At 39.2% G+C, this 26,013-nt stretch overlaps 1 protein-coding gene across 1 annotated transcript in view; it reads right to left on the bottom strand.

The window, feature by feature from the left end:
* Positions 1 to 18,150: 18,150 nt before the first annotated feature.
* LOC138758954 (RNA-binding protein MEX3B-like) overlaps positions 18,151 to 26,013 on the bottom strand; it is a 50,035-nt gene continuing 42,172 nt past the window's right edge. Inside the window, exon 2 of the mRNA XM_069928628.1 lies at positions 18,151 to 19,691. Within this exon, the coding sequence (XP_069784729.1) occupies positions 18,430 to 19,691 (1,262 nt within the window). The 3' untranslated portion in view covers positions 18,151 to 18,429. The remainder of the gene's footprint in view (positions 19,692 to 26,013) is intronic.

The raw sequence follows: 26,013 nt of genomic DNA, 5'->3' as shown, positions 1-26,013 counted from the left end.
TGAAGGGATAGATACCCCAATCTCCCAAGAGGACCCAGGGGAAAATACCCGAATCCCTGCTTATGCTCTATGGCCCACCCCCTCTACGAGATGGCCTAGGCCTTGTCCCATCCACTGGGCAAAGGACCCTGTGGGCCAAAGTGGGAGCAAAGATCGGAAACAGTCAATGATCCGTGACTTCTCTGTAAAAGAGCTGGCTGCCGTTGGAGATCGATATAGGCAAAAGGCGGGAGAAACTCTGGCAGCCTGGCTCCTGCGTGTCTGGGAGCAAGGAGGGGGTAATGAATATTTAACCCCTGAGGAATTGTTGGGATTAGGAACATTGACTACTGATATCCATGTCACTGCTGAGCTGCGGGGTAGAGGGAGAGAGGTGGATTACTTACTTGCCACTCTAGGGGATGCCCTGCTACGAGTATACCCATCACCAGTAGATTGGGATTTACATTTACAGAACAATTGGGCCACCCCAGAAGAGAGTATAGCAGTAAATCGTCAGCAGGCCCTGGCCTCTGCCTTGTATGCAGGGCGTTTGAGGCTATGGGTACATGGGGGGAGCACTGATGAAGAGATATTCACAGCAGGAATGTATACCAGATTGGTTCGTTCCGCCCAACCCACTACACGGGGACTGGTTCTGTCCGTAACTAGACCGCTAATTGGGCACCCTGTGTCTGAGGTGGTGCACGCCTTATCTGGGCTTCGAGAATTAGAATTGGGAGGTAAAATCCACTCATGTACAACCCAGGTTACATCAGACAAGCAGGATGAAAGGAGAGGGACTGCTGGTAATAACGGACCGACAAGAAAGGACCTTTTTCTAACCTTGTTAAAGTTAGGCGTACCTAAAAGTGATATTGATGGGAAACCTACTGCAGTCCTTTATGCCCTTTATAAGAGGAAGGCAGGGGAACATCATCCCCAGCTGTTGAGTCCTCCTGGCCCAGCTGTGCCTTCTGCTCCCACTGAACCAGCTTCTCTTGCTCCAGTTATCCGTGATGAGATACAACAAATGGTTAAAAAGGCTCTTATGGATAATAGTGTCATGTGGGCCTGGAAGCCACCGAACCCTACTAAAGCATGAGGGTGTGGGCAGGGCCCCTGTGTCTACTCCATTGAGATACGGCGGATACACGGGGACCCACGACCCTACATACCGTTAACAGTCCATTGGGGTGGGGGTAATGACTACCAATATTTGGCCTTGGTCGATACCGGAGCGGAGCACTTGGTGATTCCAGGTAACCCTGATCTCTGGGCTGGACCAACATTTCGAATAGAGGGGATGGGAGGAGCGATCACCCTGGCGAAGGAAATAAAAGTCCGCGCCACGGTGGGTGATGGCCCTTTCCCTATATGGTTATATGCCCTGGTGGCTGCCACTGACGAGTATATCCTGGGTATTAATATGTTGGCCGGTACAGCCCTTAATACTAGCCAAGGGGGATTTGCATTTGGAATTCGGACTATTACTAAAAGATTAGTGGTGGGTCGGGCTAAGTGGGATCCTGTGATGGTGCCTCCCCCCACCAAAACCAGTATGCATTCCACAATATCGCCTCCCTGGGGGGCAGGAAGAGATTACTGCCACCATCGATGCTCTGCAAGAAGAAGGGGTAGTGAGGCCCGCAACGTCGCCCTTTAATAGCCCTGTTTGGCCGGTCCAGAAGCCGGATGGCTCCTGGAGAATGACAGTTTTTTGAACAAACATGCCCCACCACTTGCTTCGGCAGTTCTGGACATTGTTACCCTTATTGAAAACATTGCTACTGGGAACTCAGGAACATGTTATGCTGTCATTGATCTCGCTAACGCCTTCTTCAGTATTCTTATAGACGAGGTCTCACAGGATCAGTTCGCCTTTACCTGGAAGGGGCGTCAGTATACATTGACCTGCCTCCCTCAGGGCTATGAACACTCTCCCACTATTTGCCACAGCCTAATTGCCCGTGATTTGGAGACGGTGACAGTATTGCCTTCCCTCTCAATTCACCATTATATTTATGATGTGATGATCCAAGGGGCCACGGAAGAGATGGTACAGAAAGCAGAACAAGAGGACGCCTGGTTTACTGATGGTAGCAGCCGGTGGGTGCAAGGAAAGCAGAAGTGGAAGGCGGTGGCTTACCGTCCCAGGTCAGGAACTCACTTATTGGAGGAAGGGGATGGTGGCTCCAGTCAGTATGCTGAGTTGAAGGTGGTCACTTTACCACTAGACCCCCATGATCACCCTCTTCGCTTGTTTACTGATTCCTGGGCTGTAGCTAATGGACTAGTGATATGGATGCCTGATTGGCAAAAGAATGACTGGCTGATACATGACCGCCCGGTATGGGGAAAACAGTTGTGGGAGCTGTTGTGGAATGCTTCCCATCATCGTGAGATAACTGTATATCACATTGACGCCAATACCAATGCGACAACGAACATGGCACAACATAATGCAGTAGCAGATCAGCCGTGCCGATACCGTCCCCCTGGTTCAATGGGCACACGAACAGAGTGGCCATTTGGGGGAGAAGGGATCAGCTATGTGGGCCCGTACACGTGCCTTACCTGTCCATCAGGACGATGTCCACATGGTCGTGCGTATATGCCCAGCATGCCAGCTTGTGAAGTCCCGCACTGTTCCTCCTGGTCCGCATGGCCGAATAAGACGGGGAACTCACTCAGCTGCAGTCTGGCAAATTCATTACATAGGCCCCATGCCAGACTGTATGGTTAAACGTTACATCCTAGCAATGGTTGACACCTTTTCGGGCCTGGTTTTTGCTTTTCCCAAGACGATTATCCAAGGACTAAACCATTTAATTTATCGTTATGATGTGCCAGAGGAAATTCAGTCTGATAATAGCTCGCACTTCTCCAGGAAGGCAATCTGTGATTGGGCAACTGACAACAGTATCTTATGGGTCCACCATATTCCTTATTACCCCCAGGCTGCCGGGTTAGTTGAACGAATGAATGGCTTACTGAAGGAACAAATTCGTTTGTTAACACCACTGGGGACCCTGAAGGGGTGGTGCCATGTGCTGCAGCAGGCAGTCGACAATTTGAATCATCGCCCTTTGAAGGGAGGCACACCTTTCCACCGACTTCTTCACACTTCTGAACTACAGCCTATTCCAGAGGAAAAACAGACATTGCCCCCCATTCCCGAGCTAGAGAATGTCAGACAAAAGGTATGGGTGGCACCAACAGGTAGTGGCCCTCCTGTAAAAGGGGAAATAGTGACACATGCCCAGGGTAACACTCGGTGGGTAGCTATTGAGGGACAGGATGGTTTAGTTTGTTTAAATACGGCATCGTGAGTGACATACGTCAGGCTTCTTTGTTCCAGGTCCTCCATCTTGTGCTCCTGCTGATCTGGCTTAACCACTGCTTTGATGCCAGCAATTGGATTTGTAATGTCGAGGACGTTCCGAGGGCATTGCCCGTGGGGGACATGGCCTGATGTATCCACTAATATATCTGATATGGTTAAGCATGTTTCAAAATCTGTTCGTGAGCTTCAGTGTCTGGGTATTGTGGCCCACGAGGCTAGTTTGAATCCTTTTTCATGGTTAAATGGTATATTTGGGGGATTGGACCACAATATTCTCCGTTGGTTAGTCGTATTATTGCTTATTTTTTTGCTTATTATAGTTTTAGCTTTTTTTCGCTCCTTCTGTGCTCAAATGCTTGTAAGATCTTATAAGTGACAGGTTGCGACCAAGGGGTGGAATGTAATGGAGGATTTAGACCAGCTTATGCAAGAAGAGATGCAGTTGAAATCAGAAGACATTATCTAAATTTACACCTATATGGGGCCCAGGGATGCATATGAATCAGTAGGCATTACCTAACTTCCACCATGAGGCCCAGAGATGCAGTTGTCTTTTGTTGGTCGCAGACTGTCAGGAGACCTTGAAGGTAATTAAATCATTTGTTCAAAGAGATAAGATCTGAAGTAAACAACTTTTGGGTAATATAAGCCATGGTCCCACTGCTGAAGTTTGAGACTCTCCAAGAGGTGGCAACATCTCTCAGCAAGAACTTCAAGATTCCAAACCGACATCCCGGTCCAAGTGTGCAGTCGTTGCCTCGCTTCGGCAGTTGGGACCAGTCCAGGCGTTGATAAGTATAATTGGGAAGGGCTTGCATATTGTAGTGTGAATTCAGCTTTAGATTTAGTAATAAAGCCTTGTATAAACTGAACTGCTCTCGCTGTGTGTGTCTATTTTCTTTTGGTAGCTCAAACACTGTGACCAATCTAAAATGAACAAAACGAGAGATATAAGTTTACCCAAGACAGTACCTCAAACATCAACAAACCCACAAAGCAGCAGAATGACCTAATGTCACACAGACCAGTTCCAAACTGATGTTTCTATTGACTCATGCTCCAATTTAGCAGGTTACACAAGGAAGACTTGATTTTGCTCGACTATAAAATTAAAATTACAATAATGCAGTTTAATGCAGCCAGGTAATATTGGATTTTATCTATTTAATTAACACGCTTAAATCAAATTTGTCCCAGTTTCTGAAAGTCCCTGAACAAATCTCAATTAATTGCTGATTATTGGCATGCACTTTCTGATTTGCCTTGAGACACTAGAATGTACCTAGCAGCTTGCAACTTATGTGAACATCACATTTAACAGAAGGTACGAGGAGATATATAGATTCATGTCTTGTTGTCAGGAAGGTGGTGATGAAAGTGGCAGGGTGGGCAACCCAGATTTAAGGGAGAAAATGGTGACGGGAGAGGAATTGTTTTAAAAGATGGTGCTAAAGGGTGTGTTCTTCTTCAGAAGATTCTGTGGGCTTTTTTGTGGTCTTCTGGCTTCTATTGTTGATGACACCGGGGTGGGGGGGGGGGGGGAGATTTTAACGTGAAACAATATTTGTTTGGATAAAACACTGAAGTTTAATATTAATGGGTCTGAAAACCGACAAGAACCTTACTGAGTGGTAACCATTTACCTTTCAAGCACCAAAGCCGGGTGAAATTCATGTTAAATTCTGTGCACAGTATAAGAATTGCCGGATACCAGTGAACTGGAGGAGTAAGAAGTGAGATTGGACTGGGAATTAAATAACTTTTCTAAACTTGCACACACATTACATACATATATGCTTAGAATTAGAAGGGGGTTAAATTAGGTTAAGTAAATAGCAACATGTTAAAGTTTGATCCTGTTTTCATGTTTAAAGATAATTAAAAGCAATTTTTCTTTAAGTAACCATTCATCTTGGGGGATTTTTGGAGCTGGGTTTTGGGGTCCTCTGGGCTCATAACATTAGCCTAAAACTAATAGTATGTGATCACTAGTCCCAAAGTGTTCCCCAACACAAACCTCTGTCACCTGACCCATCTCATTCCCTAACAGGAGATCCAATACTGCCCCCTCTCAAGTCAGTTCTTCTACTTATTAAGAAAACTTTCCTGAACACACTGAAACTCTACCCCATCCAGCTCTCTTACTGTATGGGCGTCCAGTTAATGTTTGACAAGTTGAAATCTCCCACAACTACCTTATGTTTACCACACATATGTGCAATCTCCATACAAATTTGCTCCTCTAATTTCCTCAGCCCATTCGGTGTCTATAATATACTCTCATTAATGTATTCATGCTTCTGACATTCCTCAATTCTACCCAAATAGCTGGACAATCCCACCAAATCATCCTGCCACAGTACTGCTGTAATGTTCTCTAATAAGCAATGCAACTCCTCCACCCTTTATCCCCCCCTGTTCTAACATGTCTAAAACAACGGAATCTTGGAATATTTAACTCCCAAACATGACCTTCCTGCAACCAAGTTTCACTAATGGCCACAATATTGTATTTCCATGTGGGTATCCATGTCTTAAGCTCATCCTCCTTATTTACAATACTCCTTGCATTAAAATATATGCACTTGAGAGACTCCTCTACGTGTACTCCTTTTGCTATCGGCTACCTTTACCTTCTTCAGTCCATTTATTTTTACATTCTGTTTCCTTCATTCCTTCCAATCTAGGTGTTCTTCCTCCCTACTCCCATTCTGATTCCCAAACTAGTTTAAACCCTCCCCAACGGCACTAGCAAACCTGCCTGCCAGGATATTGGTCGGCCTCCAGTTCAAGTGCAGTCCCTTCCTTTTGTACAGGTCATACTTGCTCCAGAAGGGATCCCAATGATCCAGAAATCTAAACCCCTGTCTCCTGCACCAGCTCCTTAACCATACATTCATCCTCCACAACTTCCTATTTCTACGATCACTACCCTCACAGACCAGGTAGGATTTGTTAAAGGAACACATTCCTCAAATAGTCTTGGAAGATTATTTAATAAAATACACATATCAAAATTCAAACAGTATCCGAGTATTAGAGTCTCCCTGGTTGCAGAAAAAGCTTTTGACTGTTTGGAATGGTCCTTTCTATTTAAAACACTGGAAAAATTTGACATAGGCAGAACATTTATAAACTGGATAAAAACTTTATATCATAAACCATAAGCTAAAATTATAACCAATAATCAGATGTCAGCAGTGTTCCCCTTGAGTAGATTGCGTAGACAGGGATTCCCCTGTCCCCAACGCTTTTATTTTAGCGATTGAACTGCTGGCAGAGATAATAAGAAGGGATGCAGAAAAGAAGTTGGACAAGAAGAACTAAAAATTAGTCTATTTGCCAATGATGAGGTACTATAACTATCAGACCCAGTTAAATCTTTGGAAAAATTACAAGGAACACGAGAAAAATATGGAAGAATATCTTGTTGTAAAATAAATATGGACAAAAGTGAGATAATGCCATTGACACATTTTGAATATGGACAATACCAAAAAGGAAGTAAATTTAAATGGAAGACAGATGGAATAAAATATCTTGGGATAGCAACTGACAACAATTTACAAAATCTGTACAAACTAAATTATGTTCCTCTTTTGGGGAAGATAGAAGATATACAGAAATGTAAAGACTTACCAATTACTCTTGTGGGAAGGGTTAATTGTGTCAAAATGAAAGTAATGCCAAGACTGCAGTATCTTTTTCAATCACTGCCTATCCATTACCTAAAAGTGACTTTAAATTATTAAACAATCATATTAGACATTTCCCATGGAATAATAAGATACCAAGAATTGCACTGGGAGGACTTAGATTTCTAGATTTTAAAAAAATACTACCTAGCTGCAGGCTAGATTTCTCGCAGCCTTCCTTGTGGAAGAAAGCCTCCCCTCTTTGATTCAGTTGGGAGTGGACTCAATGGTGGTGGGGATTTTATCTATAAATGGAGTGTCAAATCTCTAGAAAAAAAGACAGATAATCTCATCCTATAATGATCAGAACGTAGCAAGAAATTAATTTATCGGAAAAAAAAGTAGGGATATCAATAAAAGCACCATTTTGTAAAAATGTGCAAGAGAATATTAAATTTGTGGTACGACAAATCCACAAGATATACAAAGGACTGCTATACAGAAGGAACGTGTGTCCTTCGAACAACTAAAACACAAATACAGAGTGCCAATGGGACCTTCTTTTGTTTTCTCCAGCTTAGATCATTCTTGAGAGAAAGATGGGGACCCAACCTGAAATTAGTGAAATGGACTGAAATGTCTAGATGGGGAATAGACCCAAATTTATTTCAAAAAATGTACTATGCTCTCTAAAGTTAAAGTGCAAAACCAGGATTACAGAGGTCAAGGGAAAGAGGTCAGATTGGTGCAAGAACAGAATGACATCAATTATAAATGCAAGATATGGATTGGTTCAATATAATTGTTTTTCTTTTTACACACCAATTATATCTTACCCCATAGAAGTTATACAGATCAAAAGCAGCAATGTCAGAGATGTGTTTCAGATGTGGGGTTGAGACATGAATTTTTCTACATGCTACAACACAAGGCCATTTTGGCAAGACATCACAGAAAAATTAACCAGAATAACAGGAGTGGCCTTCACAGGGAACCCAGAGCTAGATGTACTAGGTAATTTTATGGAAATAGTCAAAAATTGACCAAATAGCAAATCTCATTTATAAAAATTGCACTGGCGGTAGCGAAATAATGACTCCCTTCTACTTGTAGCACGATGGACTGTAAAAATGAACAGCTGTATACCTACGGGGAAAAAAAACACAAAGAATAAATAGACGCTTTTGAAAAGACCTGGCAGCCATACCCGGACCATACAAGGCCCAAATACGGTAACAATACAAAATGTTACTATTTACACATAATCCAAATGTGATTTCCCCAATTGTATTCTAAATATTAAAGATATGTAAGCTCTGATGGTGTGCAGATCTGTATGTATGGAAAGAGGAGGGATTGTTTTGTTTTTGTAAGAAAAAGTTTAATATTTTGTGATATTGAAGATTTTAAGTATATTTTTGAAAATAAATTTTTAAAAAAACTTTGATTATGAAGACGAATGTGCCAAAAGCTCGCTTTACAACCCTATCAACTATGACACCCACTTTCAAGGAATTATGCATCTGTATTCCCAGATTCCCCCCATTCTACTGCACTCCTCAGTGCCCTACTGCTCACTGCTCTTGTTTTCCTAGCTTGTCGACTTGTGTAGAGATGAAGAATTCTGATTTTGTAAATGTTTTAATGGTCTATTTTATCATAAGGAAAACATGCAAGTTTGTTGCCATTAAGAGCCTTAAACAATCAAATATTTGAACATCTCCAATGGAAGACTGGACACTATACAATTTTCCTTAGGTGTAATTATGACCATTTCTTGTCTGCTCTCAAATGTTAGTTTATCAAGAATGTAAATTCAGCAACCTTTTTGAAACTCAAACTGAAAATGAATGTGTGCCTCTCTATTGCAGCTTGCTTGGTCAAACTCTAGCATAGGATTGAGTACATGCTAGCTAGCAGAAGCAACTTCAAGAAAAAGTGTTCCACAGCTGACTTTGTTGTGCTACCCGACCACATGTACTGCAGTAGTCCAGGCCCATGACTGCCTTCAGAAGAATACAAGAATGGGAATTTGCTTTGCCAATGACATAAACATCCTAAAAATTAAAAATTCAATTCATTCAGCTTGTCAAGAAATGACAGAGCAGCAAAAGCCAAGGATCATAACATCCTGGTACACGTTGAGTACTCCTTATCCGATACCCAAAATCAGATTTTTTTTTCATCTGTGGTCCCATAAGGCAAGCATATACTTCAGAAATCCTGATTGGAAAACGGGACGTAGTGGCGTAAGTATTGTATAATTGAGTGTAGATTTTTCCATATATGTCTAATTCAGTTAACTTGTGGATTTGCAACTACCATATATGCTCATGTACAGATGGTCCCCAATCTATGACCGTAATCGGGACCAGCGAATTAAGTCACAACTTGGACTGGTTGTAAGTCAGATTCGCCCACCATGCACGATTAAACAAGACTATAAAGAGAAATTTTTAAAAAGATTTTTAACAAATAAATCTTTAATGAAGAATTTAAACTTATGTACAGTACCTTCAAAAAAGATACTCCCAATCCCCATATCAACTTCTAGTATATGTCATTGGACTCCGGCATTAGGCTGCTGCCAGGAGTGGGAATTTCAGGCTGCCATGGAGAGCGAGGACAGCTGTATACAAGACTTTTAATACAAAAAATCTATGAAAAGTAGTTTTAAAAGATTTTAAAAATTCAGTTGTATGTGCAGGTGGATCAGAAGTCGAGGACTAACAGTAATTGTCAATATCGTGTAATAGTCAACCCCCCCGTTTTTGGCCTTTAAAAAAATATTAGGTGTATTTTGTATGACCCGTGTAAAAGTTGACCCCCCCCCCCGCCCATCCGAGCTCTCAACGCTCCATCTGCAGATCCTTCCCCCTGCTGCCCACCCATCCAAATCCTGACCGCGGTTCTTCAGCCCAGCTGCTTGCCCATCCGAACTCCCAACTACTTATCCTCATTCAGCCACCCATCCATCTGAGCTACTGACACCCCAACCATGAACTTACCATCCAGTCCCATGAACAACACAGGTACTCCCCACCCTACTTTTTTGCCCCAAAATATTGTCCAAAAAATTTGTCGACCACACGAGAATATACAGAATTTGTATTGTAATGTGAATGCATGCATCTAAGTTTGAGTGAGTGAAGGATCTGTGGTTGGGAGGGAGCCAGGGTGAGGATTTGCGATTGGGAGTTCAGATGGGCAGGCAGTAGGGAGATTTTTCTTTTAAATGGTGTTCAAAAATCTGAAACTCTTCTGGTCCCGTGCATTTCAGATAAGGGGTACTCGGCCTGTATTGATTTGAAGTGCTCAAGAACGTGCCATTTCTCAACCTGTTCAGAACTGGCACCTAGATTCAGAGTGAAAAATTGCCCAAGTATGTCAAGTTAAAAAGCAATGCACAAATCATCATATTCCACTGCTTAACTTTTAATGATGAGCAAACCCAAGGAGTTTTTTGCCATGGTAACAATAACCTGCCCACTAACCTTTGATTTTTGGTTGATCAAACTCACTTGGCTCCAAATTACATTACAATTTACACCAAGTCTCTTAACTTCATCACATCTTGTATATTGTGGTCAGCACATTTATAGGAAAGGTATAAATTCATAAGGGTGTGACCAGGATTGGAGGGCTTTTGTTTGGACAGGAAAGGTGTTTTTCCTGCAGCATTGAAGGCTGAGAGGTGACATGAGGTATACAAAATTGGAAAGCATGGATAGAGCAAATATCCAATGTCCATTTCTCATGTTGGGGAATCTAAAACTAGAGATGTTTAAAGGAAATAAGAGTAGTTTAGTTAGGAGCTGGAATGAGCTGTCAGAAGAGGTAGAGGAAGTTAGTGCAACAATATTTAAGAGACATCATAGACCATTGCAGCAAAGTGCAAACCTATACAAGTCTACTCAAAAACTAAACCTTGCCTCGTCACAACCTTCTATTTTCTTTCATCTAATGCTTGTCTAAGATTCACTTGCATACCACCTTAAGTAACGCCTTACTAATTGTTATCCATTGTTAGGGGGTGTGAGATGGTGGGCTTCAGACTGTTCAAACTGAGGACAAGGTCATAGCACAAGGTGACTAGAGACTCCTGGGGACAGGTGAGTACGGGGTGGTGGGATCAGTGTGGGGGCTGGTCTTTTTTATCACAATGCCACTCCCTCACACTAATTTCCTCTCCCTTAATATCTGAAGGTCTATCAGTGACTGTCTTGAATATCTTCAGTAACTGAGCATCTGCACCCTTTTCTGTAGAGTTCCGGATTCAGTACTCCTTGATACATACATTTTTTAAAATCTTATTCATGAATGATCAAGTTCTATTTTTAAAGACAAATAGCCACCCAACATCTGTCCTATGAAAACCATGAATTATCCCATTGCAAACCCAGATAACTTTCATTGTCCACTGAGCATATAATTTCATGACATCAACAAACATACTATAACCAACAGAAACCGAACAGCCAAGCATGAATAGAGTCGAACAGGACAAGCGGACTGTGTCATTGCAAACAAATGGAACAAGTTGTTCAAGTGAACCGGTGTGGACTTGAAGGGCCGATATGGCCTGTTTCCACGCTGTAAACTGTTATATCTACTTATGAATCTTTTAAATGTCCCGATTGCATCAGCCTCCGCCACCATCAGGACAGGAGTTTGAATGAGAAAGACAATGAGATACAAGCTTGCCTTAATAATAAAGACAAGCTTGATGTTCTGCATTGAGAGTGGGATGAAGGGCTCTTTTCTATGCTCCACATTTCTGACAAAATTGCTCCAAGAATTCCAGGCCAAGGAAATCGAGGACTGAGGTAATATTGCACATAAAGGATGAAAGCCAATTGCTTCGGCAAAAGGATAGGACTACTTGTGCATGTTTGGGCAGTGACAGGATCCCAAACATCTTCAGCTATTGTAGTGATGACATTCCCTTTGCCAAAAGATTGGAGACATTCAGTGTTGATTGTGAAGTATTCAATTCTATACACAACTCATTACTAATGAGGTGTATGACCACATGCAGAAAGACCTGGCCAACATTCAAGTTTGGATGACGTGCCAAGAACCATGCCAAAACTCTTCTGGGCAATTACTTCATGTCAATAGGAACATTAGCCACATATGCATCATGGGTACAAGGGCAATTTAGAGGCAGGGTATTCTGTGCTGAATGACTTCACAATGTTTTTCTTCAGTTGTAATGTACATGTCAGGTACTCTCTAGCCCAGGGGTGTCAAACTCAAATTAGCAGAGGGCCAAAATTAAAAACTTGGGCTAAGTCGTGGGCCAAACTAAATATTTACTGAAAATTTTCAACAACATCTGCATGTTTTCTCTTCTTTCAACATATGTAATGTTAAACTTTTTCTTATTAAAATAAATGTTTAATAATAGTTTTGGTTAAACTTTCCAGAAGAAGCATTAACAAATGAGAAATAAAATATTCAATAAATAATATTTCTCTATAGCCTTTAAGCTTTTAAATTTTTTTTTCACAAGCCAACAAGTCAAAAAAATAACAACTTGCTTCAATGAAAATCCAATCTTTCAACTATGAACAGTCCAAAATTAACTAAAGAAAATATGAATCCGAGCTTTGCTTGCTACACTGTGATTTACTCTGATGTACCTGGGTCTAAACCAGATACTTGGCATCTCTTCTTAGATGCAAGTTCATCAAAGTCTGAGGTCAGAGTTTGCCTCCCACCTGTCTTGAAAGGTCCTGTTTTCTGTCTTTGGTTTGGCCATTTTTCGTAAGGGGTTTATTACATGTGAGTTGGGCGACAGGTCGCAGATTCTAATGAAAGTAGAGAGAGGTGGGGGCGATTAGCGGGCTGACAGTCCGGCGCCAATGCATTTGCAAAGCATTCTGGGATTTGTAGTGTTAGCTGTGCATGCACTATACTGGCGCAGCGGCCCAGCTCTAATACATATTTGATATGATCTTGTGGGCCAAATATAATTATATCACGGGCCAAATTTGGCCCGCAGGCCTGAGTTTGACATGTGTGCTCTAGCCACTAAATGAGGGCAGCATTAGTAGTTCAACATCATTCTGTGTAAAGTAATTTCTTGAGTTGGCAACTCATCTATCAAGTCTTCAAATCAACAATAACAGCTAAATACATGTAACCAAGGCCAAGGACAAGAGCTGAATAGGAACATTACTAACTGCAACATGAACAAATTGGCCATTGGGTGGTTCAGTGATTCACAGATTGTTTGGACATCACTGGTAGTTTGAAGAAAAAAAAAATTAGCAGTTGTTTAATATATGATGGGCAAGTCCTTCCAGATCCTATATTGAGAGCAGCATTGGCATCCACACTAAAAACCATTAAAAAATACCAGGCAAAACACACAGTTAACACTGGCGAGATACCAGGTTTAGAAACATGTGAATTGAAAATTTGCCACATGGTACAACTGCACCCTCAGCAGACAAGGATCACAATTGTCTGTAGCAGTGAAGTAAACCATTACAATGAGCTTCATTATTCAGCTCCTCACATACTGGATATATTTACATTTCATAGTTTGCCATTCATAAAAGAGATCACCATTATATTCTATTCAAAGACTGCTTACCATAGACTTTATTTCTAGCAAAAGAGAAGCAAAGTAGACTAAGTCTTGAAAGGATTATAGAGTTCCGTGAAAGACAGGATATTGACTTTGAAGCTTGATAATGGATTTATATTGGAACTAAAACACTTTTCACTTGTATCCAGGAGGTGTGTGACCAGCCAGTGAATCATACAAGTATCCCAGCACAGTCCTCATGTCAGCTAGACTTGCCTATCATTTTGGAAGTGGATTGTTTTTGCATACATCCCATACACATCGGCAACATATAAATTATGAATTATAAATTAAGTCATATTAAATGCAATAGAGCAACCCACTGAGATGGTTAGTGCAGCAGTCAACACAACGCTTTTACAGCAATAGCGACCTGGGTTCAAATCTAGCGCCGTAAGGAACTTGTACATTCTCCCTGCAACCTATGTGGGTTTTTAGCGGTGTTCTCCAGTTTCTTCCCACCTCTAAAATGTATGGGGTTGTAGGTAAATTGAACAACATGAAACTCAATGGTCAGAATTAGCTTCTATCATGTTTGTCAGGATTTGTGATTGCCTGTAATCACTGACTTGAAGGTATAGTCTTTCTATTGCAATTTTTATTTTTCAGTAAAATGGTCACACGTACCTGAAGATCCGAAAAACAAAAGAACCAAAAAAACGAAGTGCCTACGTGATCTACCGGGACCATGGCCTGAAGAGGGCGCACAAAATCAGTGAACCGGTGCGGACTCGAAAGGCCAACATGGCCTGTTTCGGCTCCGTAAATGGTTATATGGTTACATGACTTTACAAGTTGAAACAAATTCATCATCTAACTTGCCTTATATGTGGCATCTAATGGTGCCTGTTCAATTACAGCAACAGTACCAAAAAAAAAATGAACTCTTTGCTTCTGGCCCAGGAAGATGCCAAATGGAGCTGGGTCTGTTTTCAGCATCGGTTGCAGCCAGAGTTGGCAACGGTGACTCCACTCTCAACATCAGGTTTGGTGCTGTCCACATCAAAGTCGTCGCCTCGGGCTCCTGTGCGAGAGCAGAGACCTCGCTCCCGGGCAGGAGGAGGGGCCGTAGTCAGGGTGGTGTCGAGGGCTGACGACGGCAGTGGGGAGGTGGTCTTCTTTTGTAAGCAGAGATAAAATTTATTTTCAAGTACTAAACATTATTTGACGTGAATTTTCCACTTACGGCATCATGTCAGCGCTCTAAAAGCCTGCCGCTGTTTGTTGTTGCTGTTTAACCGCTGATCCAGGTATTCTGCTGATGCTACTGTGCTCATAGTTCCATTGTTCAGAAAACCGAAAAAACACAAAAACTGGAAAAACATCTAGTCCCAAGCATTTCTGATACAGGGTACTGGATGAGTTCCCCCCCATTATTAATAAAAATAAATATATAAATAAATAGATAGATGCGAATATATAAATAGAATGAATCCTAAATTCCAGCAATTTACAATCTTACTTTGGAGAGCAGTGCAGAACAGTGGAACTAAAGGAGGCAATTGAAGAGCTCGACAAGAGCAACTTAGAAACAGAGAAAAAAACTCATGATTCTCCTGCTTAAAGCCAAAGGTTGTTAATAAAATGAATCAATCATGAGGTAGTGTATCAACTCTACAAAATAACAATACCACTCCAACATGTCAGAATTTGGCATTCAGTCCCACCCCCCACCCTTAAGAGGTTGCCACATAAAATGTGAAAATTCAGTATACAAATAATTTAGTTCAAGTTCATTGTCATCTGATTGTATACATACAGTAAAAAGCACATCTCCAGACCACAGTGCACAGACACACCCTAGACAAAAACATAACAGTATATATATATATATATATATATATATATCTATATCTAAAACACACATACATATACACACATTGATCCAAAATCAATGTATATAAAAAAAATAATTGTCAGTTTTTTAGGATTGTTCAAATGTTTCATTGCCTGCAGGGAGAAGCTGTTTCCCCAGCCTGGCAGTCCTGATTTTTATGCTCCTTATCTCTTCCTTGAAGGTAGTGTCTCAAAGATACTGCAGGCTGGTTGGAAAGGGTCAGCAGTGATTCTGGGCCCTCTTTAGGTTCCCTGTTGATAGAGGGAAGGGAGACCCTAGTGTTCTCAGCAATTTTAATCACCCTCTGATCAGATGCTTTATAAGTACCATACCACACTATGGCAGCCACCCAACACACACTCTGGTGCTCCTGTAGGATGGTGACCAGTACTCTTGCTCTCCTCAACCTCTTTAAGAGCTGCAGGTGTAGCTGCGCTTTCCTGACTAATGAGGTGGTGCTGTGGGCTCAGGAAAGGTTGTCCTTTAAATGGACACCAAAGAACATTGTGCTCTCCATCCTCTCTATAACGGAGTCATTGATATGTAGTGGGGAATGGTCCCTTGTCCTCCAGCAGTCCACCATCACCTTTCTCTTGTCCATGGTACGACTCAGGTTGCTCTTGCACCACTGTGCAAGAACAATAACACTACAATGGGCAATTTGCAATCAGGAAAATATCAAAATATTTCATCAATTTTTATAGTAACATCCAGGGAAAATACTACTCACAAACTTGTATCACATGTCAATCCATGTTCAGCTTTTGAGCTGATATGCTCTCCATCACAAACTTGTGCATCAGTGCATCCACCATCATCTCAGAATCAGAATTTAGTCTCATTGTCATGTCATAAGATTCAGTCTTTTGTGACAGCATTACAGTGCAAACATTCATACTTCAACCATCTTACAACATTATTATATAATAAATCACAGCAGTGTCTTTGGTTCAATGATAATTTAGGAATCTGATAGCAGCGGGGAAGAAGCTGTCCTTGTGTCGTTGAGTGCTTGTATTTAGTCTCCTGTACCTTTTTCCTACTGGCAGCATAGTGAATAGGGCATGGCCTCCTGCTACTGAAATTATTATCAATGCCTGGATTATCCCTTCTTTTGACTATTCAAAACTTTATTGGAATACTCAAGGTTGACTTGCAACACAAATCCACATCCCATGCATCCATGCCACATGCTGTCCAAGACCGATACTCTCAAGCTCATTTCTGTTGTTTTTTCCCCCATCTTTTAATGCCTTTCTCCTTAAAATAACAACCCAATTTGAAAAGAACAACCAATTTCTTACCAAGGGAACATTCTGACAGTACAATATAAAAAGAAATATGAAAGGAAAATGTGAATTTAAAGGAACAATTTGATGTATTTTAAATCTATCCCTTGCTGAGTTTACTGATAATGCAGCTTTTTGACCAACTTGCACTTTAAATCAGTTATAAATAAGGTTACAGTACCAAATGCAGTCCTAAAAGCATATGGAATATAATAAATTAGGACCACGTCACAATATAAATGGGTTTTCATCTAACCACAAAAAAAATTCAAACTTCACATCACCAACAGCATGGCCAAGAGACAAATTTGGTACAAAAATTAATACTCCATCTTATTTATACATAAAAGTCCAAAAATCTGGACCACCTGAGAATCCAGACGTTTCAAAAACTCTCAAACTTTTAAAATTTAGCGGGCTTTTATGCGTGTGCATAAGAGCCTCAGATGAATAAAAATGTATTTGTTTTGTACTTTGCATATATGAAAAATGTTTTGTTAATAAACTATCAAAATTTACCTGTTCATTTCTTTTTTATTCCTCTGTACATTTGAATTTTAGAAAGTACTGCCCGAGAATCCATAGCAGTCCAGATTTTAGGACTTCTAATGTATTTATATTCAGGAAAAAATTTTTAAATCTTAAAAATATTTAACGTTTTTAAATAATTTTTCATTTGTTGGCAAGTATACTTCTTCCCAGTCTATGGGAAACAATAAAGTGTGAGAAGTGCAAGAAATACCTTACGTCAATTGTACTTCATGTTTATCAGTTAATACCAATGAACAGCAGTCCCCTTAATTTATTTCTAGTCAATAAGAAGAGTATCTCATTGACAAAAAAAACAGTAAGAAGTGATATTTTCTAATTATCTTATTTGTAAAAAATTTAGCATTCACTTTGCTAAAACCCAACTGGTCTATTTTAGATTTCAATATTCCCATTTTCTAAAATTGTGATACATCACTATTACGGAGTACATTAATGCATCTTCATATGGAGTTTTGGCAGTTCCCTCTATAAATTTCTCACACAATAAAATGCTTTTTCTTCCACACACCACGTACTGTAAAAGGTTTTTTTTTATTAAGAAGGATTTTTAAGTCAAAAAATAAAACTCTTAATACAATTTCACGCCGTCAAGTCAGTTCAGCAAATATATATCAGTACTTTAGCCATGTAAGGTTAAAGGTCCATTATCTTAAAATAAAATATATTTAGTTTTTAAACTTTATTCAAATAAAGTACATTTTCAGTCCTATAAATTCCCTACATATACATAGTAAGAGGTAAACAAATGATAAAACTTGGATATTTAGTAATCTGTACTGATGCTGTCACAATTAAACTCTGGTGTTATAAAACATACAACCACTTTGCTTTTCTCAGCTATGTGTACAAGATATATTCTATGCATTAAAAAATAAAATGCTAGGTAGAAATTTTAAAAACTCATATCTGCAAAGTGCGGCGGACCTTTCCTTTATTTAAATCTAACTGAATACTGTCATAGTAACTTTGACAAGCAGTACACAATCAGCACGTGGTTACAACTGCTCAACAATATCTAACTTATTCCAAAATTGCCAAAGATGACTGGGTTAAAATTAAAGCTAATTTGTAAACATCTCCTCTAGGAAATATAGTCTTCCAGTCGAAATAAAATAAGGTTTGTCTAGGGTACATTGTACAGCGGTTATTCTGTTCTTGGTGTTGCCTGCAGTACTTGCTAGGACACAATACCGCTAGGAGAATATACGGATGGCCTGTGATGCTGGTTTTTGGCAGACAGGGCACTTAGGCTCAGCTTTCTCACAGATGCGATTGGCACACTCCATGCAAAAGTAATTGTGACCACAAGGAACAAGTGCAGCGATCACTTCGCTCTCACGGCAAACTATACAGTCACGGTTGTTTTTCTGCCTGCTTTCGGAACCACTCGAGTCTGTGGGAGAGCCAGATGTTGCTGAGGTACTGCCAGGAAGTGAAGATGATGAATAGCCTGGGCTGTTAGAAAAGGCAGACACGGATGTCTGGTTAGGTAGCCATGCTAAATTAGCCAAAGGATCACTTTGCACACGCCTAGCCAGTGGATGGTCGAGGGCACTACCTTCAGAAATGGTGGGTGACACACGAAGAGTAGAGGAGCCACTAATGCTGTTCGTGCGTCTCTGGACCGCTGAACTACCATTAAAGGCTTGAATCGGATTGCCATGCTCAAATGGAGACCATATCATGCCGTGAGGCCCACTCAAACAATCAACGGCTGGATATTCTATCCCCACATCGCGCTCATCTGAATTGACAGAAGTAAGCGATTCCCCAAATGTGAAGCCACCACTACCTGTACTGAACGGACTGGTTGGACTGGTGTCTGCTAATCTGTTGCTGTAATAAGAATCAGTGGAAGTGCTTCCCAAGGAGCTTAAGCTATCATTTCGAAAGCTGGCAGCAGGTCTGCGGGCCGGGTTGGGGGCCTTGGACCACAGGCTCCCGGTGGTGCTGATGCCATCTAAGCTTACATCAGTTCCATTGGAGTGAAAGTCATTGTCTGCAGTTAAGTCAATAAGCACTCCAGTTCTCATTGAAATGTGAGCCTCAATTTCCTCTCTGGCTCGATCCACATTTTCTGGCATGCCTGTGACCTCAAAGACTGGTTCTTTGTCACGGCTTGGAGTGACGATGTACGTGTGAGTTGTCTGCTGGATTCGTTTTATGGTAGCTCCTTTGGGTCCTACCACAAGCCCCACCACACGATAAGGCACACGCACCTGGATTGTCGTCTGTCCTGGCAGGTTAGGAGATCCTGCTACAGTCCCTGCCAACCCATTTGTTTTGTTACGAGATGCTCGGATCATTGAGAAGTGTTCTGCAGCTGAAAGGATCTCCCTTTTGGCCATGGCTACATCTTCCTTTCTCCCAGTGACAATAAATACGGGTTCTTCACCTCGAACAGGAGTTTTTATGTACGTGTTTGTCTTTGCACGAAGAGCTTTAATTTTGCAACCTTTAGGGAAAAAAAGAACATTGTAATTAGATATTTAAAATGTATTGTCCCTATATAGGTGGGGGGGGGGGGGGGGCGGGAGGGTGAAAAATCAGATTTAGGTATAATTCAGGGTTTGGAAAACAATGCAGTTTTTTTTTCAACTATTTGCTGTCTCCATAGTAAGGACACACTTCAATTGAATTGATAAAATGGTGGGAGATTTGAAACACAAGGATTTGTTCAATCGTAATAAGAAACTAAAGAAATTTTGTCACATAAATCATTTATACTGCCCAATAACTAACTTTTAAAAATGATTCAGAAAAAAAACCTCATCCTGTTTTTGAAGCATTCTGCAAATGCATGGAGATGCAACTCTTCCAATAAGTACACCCTCCTGGGATTAAATAGACTAAAGCAAGACTAGGGAAGAAACAATTATATGAAATGATATACAGAGAACTAAAGAAGCATTATAAATACTGTGATTAGCATTCAATTTAGTCCCCATGCTTTCAAACATGGGTTTTCTAAATTTACTTGGGAAATGTATCAAAACATCCAAAGTCAAAGTGCTTCAGGCAACCTGACCTAGAAGAACCAACCACACTCTCCCTCTCACAGCAATACAAAAACCTCATGCCCATATTTTAAAACAACAATTTGAACTACATCGAAGTGCTGAGGAAAAAAAAATAATTTGTTCATTTTCAAGCATCACTTGTAACTTTACTGATTAGTGATACTTTGGATATAATACTTCCATGTAAACAAAGTGAAAAGGATTTGTTATAGTTTTCGCCCTAAAGCATTTTCTGGAAATACTCAGCAAGTTGAACAGCATCTGTGGAGTGAGAAGCAAAGTTAACTTTTCAGGTTAATGGCCCTTCATTAGTTCTAGGCAGAGCCTGAAAGGAGGAAAGGGAAGTGGAAAAGGGGTTAATTTGAAGAATTCCACCCCACTGGTATCATGGATATAAGCAGACATGAAGCACAACAGCCACACTAAAGAGCAAGGGAACAGAATTTAGAGGTAACACAGACATAGATGAGTATTTCAATACAACTTTTTAATGACTCAACCACTGGATAGGAACATCACTGAATAAGTTTACTTTGGCCATTCCTAAAAGATTCCAAAGCGAGGGGTGGAGCACAGAATTTGAACAATCTTTAAATGTCAGACATTGTGACCTATGAACAATTCAAATTGAAGTAAATAATTACAAGATTTTTTAAAAAATGAAACAATTGAAAACATTTAAAAATCATAGTCTACTGTTTTCAATTACCTGTATTTTGAAAATATTATTAACCATCCTCTTGCCTGAGAAACTGCACACCAAAAATCTAATTGAAATCAAATGTGATCTGGACAGTAAAGAATCTCACAAGACTGAACTTTGACCCTAGTGTGGAACTTAACATCCGTAAAACCATATGTCACTCTTCAAGATTCAGGCATTTGCATTCAGCGTCACATGTGAAAACGAAACTTCGAGATGCCAACAGATGAAAACAAGATCTGCCCACTATTCCAACGAGGATATGGTTTTAAGATGTCACAGATTTAGACAGTATCGTAAAGGCAACTAATAAATTGATGCAGTGGATCTTATGAAAAGTACTAAGTGAAGCTATGATCTGCAAGTGACAAGGAATAAATGAATATTCAAGGCGCAAAAGATGCAGTTCAAGTTGGCTATTTTGCCCCCAAAAAGCTGTCCTTGTTCAGGTAATTAGAAAGTGTTCCATCACATTTGATGTGTCTGATTGCTGCAGAAGAACTGCTCTTGTAGCCAATCGCGAAATATAAATTTTTAAAAAATTATATCTTTATGCACTCATGATTTTTTTTATTTAATTTTTTATTTTTCACACCATAAATCACAATAGCCATGATATACACTTTTTCTTTTTCACACATTTACAGTGACTTTTTCTCCCCCCCCTCCCTCCTCCCAAGCCACCCCCCCACCCCCCCCCCCTCATCCATTTTAGGTATACAATCTAGGTTGCATTAATTCAGTCAGACAATGTTGTCATTCAACAAAAATACACCAGAAATTCTACTGAGTCCATTCTTTTCTTTTCTTCTCCTTCCATCAACTTAGGTAATGTTTGTTCCCGGTAGGTTTTCGCTATTGTATTTAATGTAAGGCTCCCATACTTGTTCGAATATTTCAATATTATTTCTTAAACTATATGTTATTTTTTCTAATGGAATACATTTATTCATTTCTATATACCATTGTTGTATTTTCAAATTATCTTCCAATTTCCAGGTTGACATAATACATTTTTTTGCTACGGCTAGGGCTATCTTAACAAATCTTTTTTGTGCATCTTCCAAGTCAATTCCAAATTCTTTATTTTTTATGTTACTTAGGAGAAAGATCTCTGGATTCTTTGGTATATTGTTTTCTGTTATTTTATTTAATATCTGATTGAGATCATCCCAAAATTTTTCTACTCTCTCACATGTCCAGATTGCATGAATTGTGGTTCCCCTTTCTTTTTTACATCGAAAACATCTATCAGATACTGTTGGGTCCCATTTATTTAACTTTTGCGGTGTAATGTATAGTCTGTGTAACCAATTATATTGTATCATACGCAGTCTCGTATTTATTGTATTTCTCATCGTTCCAGAACATAATTTCTCCCATGTTTCCTTTTTTATCTTTATATTTAAATCTTGTTCCCATTTTTGTTTAGTTTTACCATTTGTTTCCTCATTCTCCTTTTCTTGCAGTTTAATATACATATTTGTTATAAATCTTTTGATTAACATTGTATCTGTAATCACATATTCAAGGTTACTTCCCTCTGGTAAACTCAAATTGCTTCCTAATTTATCTTTCAAGTAGGATCTCAGTTGGTAATATGCCAGCGCTGTATCTCCAGTTATATTGTACTTATCTCTCATTTGTTCAAAGGATAAGAATCTACTACCTGAAAAACAATTTTCTATTCTTTTAATCCCTTTTTTTTCCCATTTTCTAAAGGAAAGGTTGTCTATTGTAAAAGGGAGTAGCTTATTTTGCGTCAATATTAGTTTTGGTATTTGATAATTTGTTTTATTTCTTTCTACATGAATCTTCTTCCATATATTGAGGAGATGGTATAATACTGGAGAAGTTCTATGTTGTACCAATTTTTCGTCCCATTTATATAATGTGTTCAGGTATCTTTTCCCCTATTTTATCTAATTCTAGTCTCGTCCAGTCTGGTTTTTCCCTTGTTTGGTAAAAATCTGATAGGTACCTTAATTGTGCGGCTCTATAATAATTTTTGAAGTTTGGCAATTGTAAGCCTCCTTGTTTATACCATTCTGTTAATTTATCTAGTGCTATCCTCGGTTTCTCCCCTCTCCATAAAAATCTCCTTATTATTTTCTTTAACTCTTTGAAGAATTTTTCTGTCAGTTGTATTGGCAATGCCTGAAATAAGTATAGTATCCTTGGAAAAATGTTCATTTTAATACAGTTTATCCTTCCTATCAGTGTTAGTGGTAGCTCTTTCCAATGCTCTAAATCGTCCTGTAATTTTTTCATTAGTGGATTGTAATTGAGTTTATATAATTGGCCTAGATTTTTGTTTATTTGCACACCTAGGTATCTTATTGCCTGCATTTGCCATCTGAATGGGGATACCTCCTTAAATTTTGAGAAATCCGCGTTATTCATAGGCATTGCTTCACTTTTATTTACGTTTATCTTGTATCCCGACACTTCTCCATATTCCTTCAATTTCTTATATAGTTCTTTTATTGATAGTTCTGGTTCTGTTAAGTACACTATCACATCATCCGCAAATAGACTGATTTTATATTCCCTGTCTTTTATTTTTATTCCTTTTATATTATTATCTATTCTTATCGATTCTGCTAGTGGTTCTATAGCTAGCGCAAACAATAATGGTGATAGTGGGCATCAGAAACGCGTTGACCTGCTTAAGTTAAATTGCTTTGATACATGTCCATTTACTGTCACTTTCGCTAACGGTCCCTTATATAATGCTTTAATCCAATTAATATACTTCTCCGGTAAACTGAATTTTTGCAATACTTTGAACAAGTAATTCCATTCTACTCTGTCGAAGGCCTTCTCTGCGTCTAAAGCAACTGCTACTGCCAGTGCTTTATTTCCTTCTACTGCATGAATTAAGTTAATAAATTTACAAATATTGTCTGTTGTGCGTCTTTTTTTGATAAATCCAGTTTGGTCTAAATTTACCATTTTCGGTACCTGTTCTGCTAATCTGTTTGCTAATAGTTTAGCTATTATCTTATAATCTGTGTTTAGCAGAGATATTGGTCTATATGACGCTGGTGAGAGTGGATCTTTCCCTTGTTTTAGTATCACTGTAATTATTGCTGTTTTACATGAATCTGGTAAGTTTTGTGTCTCATCAATCTGGTTGATTACATCCAGGAGGGGCGGTATTATTAGATCTTTAAATGTTTTGTAGAATTCTATTGGGAGTCCATCCTCTCCTGGTGTCTTATTATTTGGTAAATTTTTTATTATCTCTTGTATTTCTACTGTTCCAAATGGTTCTGTTAATTTATTTTGTTCCTCTATTTGTAGTTTTGGTAGTTCAATTTTAGTCAAAAATTCATCTATTTTCCCTTCTTTCCCTTCGTTTTCAGTTCGGTATAATTGTTCATAGAATTCTCTGAAGTTTTCCTTAATTTCTTTTGGATTATATGTAATTTGTTTGTCTTTTTTCCTTGTTGCCAATACCATTTTCTTAGTTTGCTCTGTCTTAAGCTGCCATGCTAAGATTTTGTGTGTTTTTTCACCTAGTTCATAATATTTCTGTTTTGTCTTCATTATATTCTTCTCCACCTTATATGTTTGTAATGTTTCATATTTTATTTTTTTATCTGCCAATTCTCTTCTTTTGGTTGTATCTTCCTTTATTGCTAATTTTTTTTCTATGTTTATTATTTCCCTTTCCAACTGCTCTGTTTCCTGATTATAGTCCTTCTTTATCTTGGTTGCATAACTTATTATTTGTCCTCTAATGAATGCTTTCATTGCGTCCCATAGTATAAACTTATCTTCCACTGATTCCGTATTTACTTCAAAGTACATTTTTAATTGTTTTTCAATAAATTCTCTAAAATCCTGTCTTTTAAGTAGCATGGGGTTTAATCTCCATCTATACATTCTTGGAGGGATGTCCTCTAGCTTTACTGTCAGTATTAAGGGTGAATGGTCCGATAGCATTCTCGCTTTATATTCTGTTTTTCTTACTCTATCCTGCATACTAGCTGATAACAAAAATAGGTCTATTCTTGAGTATGTTTTATGTCTAGTCGAGTAGTATGAGTATTCCTTTTCTTTTGGGTTTTGTTTCCTCCATATATCCACAAGTTTCATTTCTTCCATTGATTTAATTATAAATTTGGTTACTTTGTTCTTCCTGTTAATTTTTTTCCCCGTTTTATCCATATTTGGATCCAAATTCAGATTGAAATCCCCTCCTATTAGTATGTTCCCTTGCGTATTAGCTACCTTCAAAAAGATATCTTGCATAAACTTTTGATCTTCTTCGTTAGGTGAATATATATTAAGTAGATTCCAAAGCTCCGAATATATCTGACATTTTATCATAACATATCTCCCTGCTGGATCTATTATTTCCTCTTCTATTTTAAATGGCACATTTTTGCTAATTAATATAGCCACTCCTCTTGCTTTTGAATTATACGATGCTGCTGTTACATGTCCTACCCAATCTCTCTTTAATTTCTTGTGCTCCAATTCAGTTAAGTGTGTTTCTTGGACAAATGCTATATCTATTTTTTCCTTTTTCAGTAAATTTAGTAGTTTCTTCCTTTTAATTTGGTTATGTATTCCATTAATATTTAAAGTCATATAGTTCAGCGTAGCCATTTTATATTTTGTTTATCTTCTCTTTCCGTTTTTCCATCATTACCTTTCCTCCTTTTCCATTTCTGTTTTCTTATTTTCAACTCTTTACCAGACAACATTCCTACAACATCCAACATTTTCCTTATTCTCCTATTTCTATCTTCTTTATCCCCAATCTCCCCTTCCCCTCCTGAGTTGTCCTTTATCCCTTGTCGGACAACCACATCTCCCCTCTCCATTTGGATTTGCGAATCCACTCGCAAGCGTCAACTGATTTTGCAGTGACCGCTCTTTTCCCCCACCCAGCCCCCCCAGAAAAGATTTCACTTTTCATATGTCACAAAGGTCACTCTTTTAATTCCCTCCTTATTCTCTCTATTCCATTACCTTCCCTTATTAATTCTTGTCTATACTATCTATGTTTTCCTCTAATTACAGATACTTTCACGTATGCC

This window comes from Narcine bancroftii, chromosome 3, assembly GCF_036971445.1.
Source record: "Narcine bancroftii isolate sNarBan1 chromosome 3, sNarBan1.hap1, whole genome shotgun sequence".
Classification (NCBI taxonomy): domain Eukaryota; kingdom Metazoa; phylum Chordata; class Chondrichthyes; order Torpediniformes; family Narcinidae; genus Narcine; species Narcine bancroftii.
This window is presented reverse-complemented; position numbering and strand designations above follow the sequence as displayed.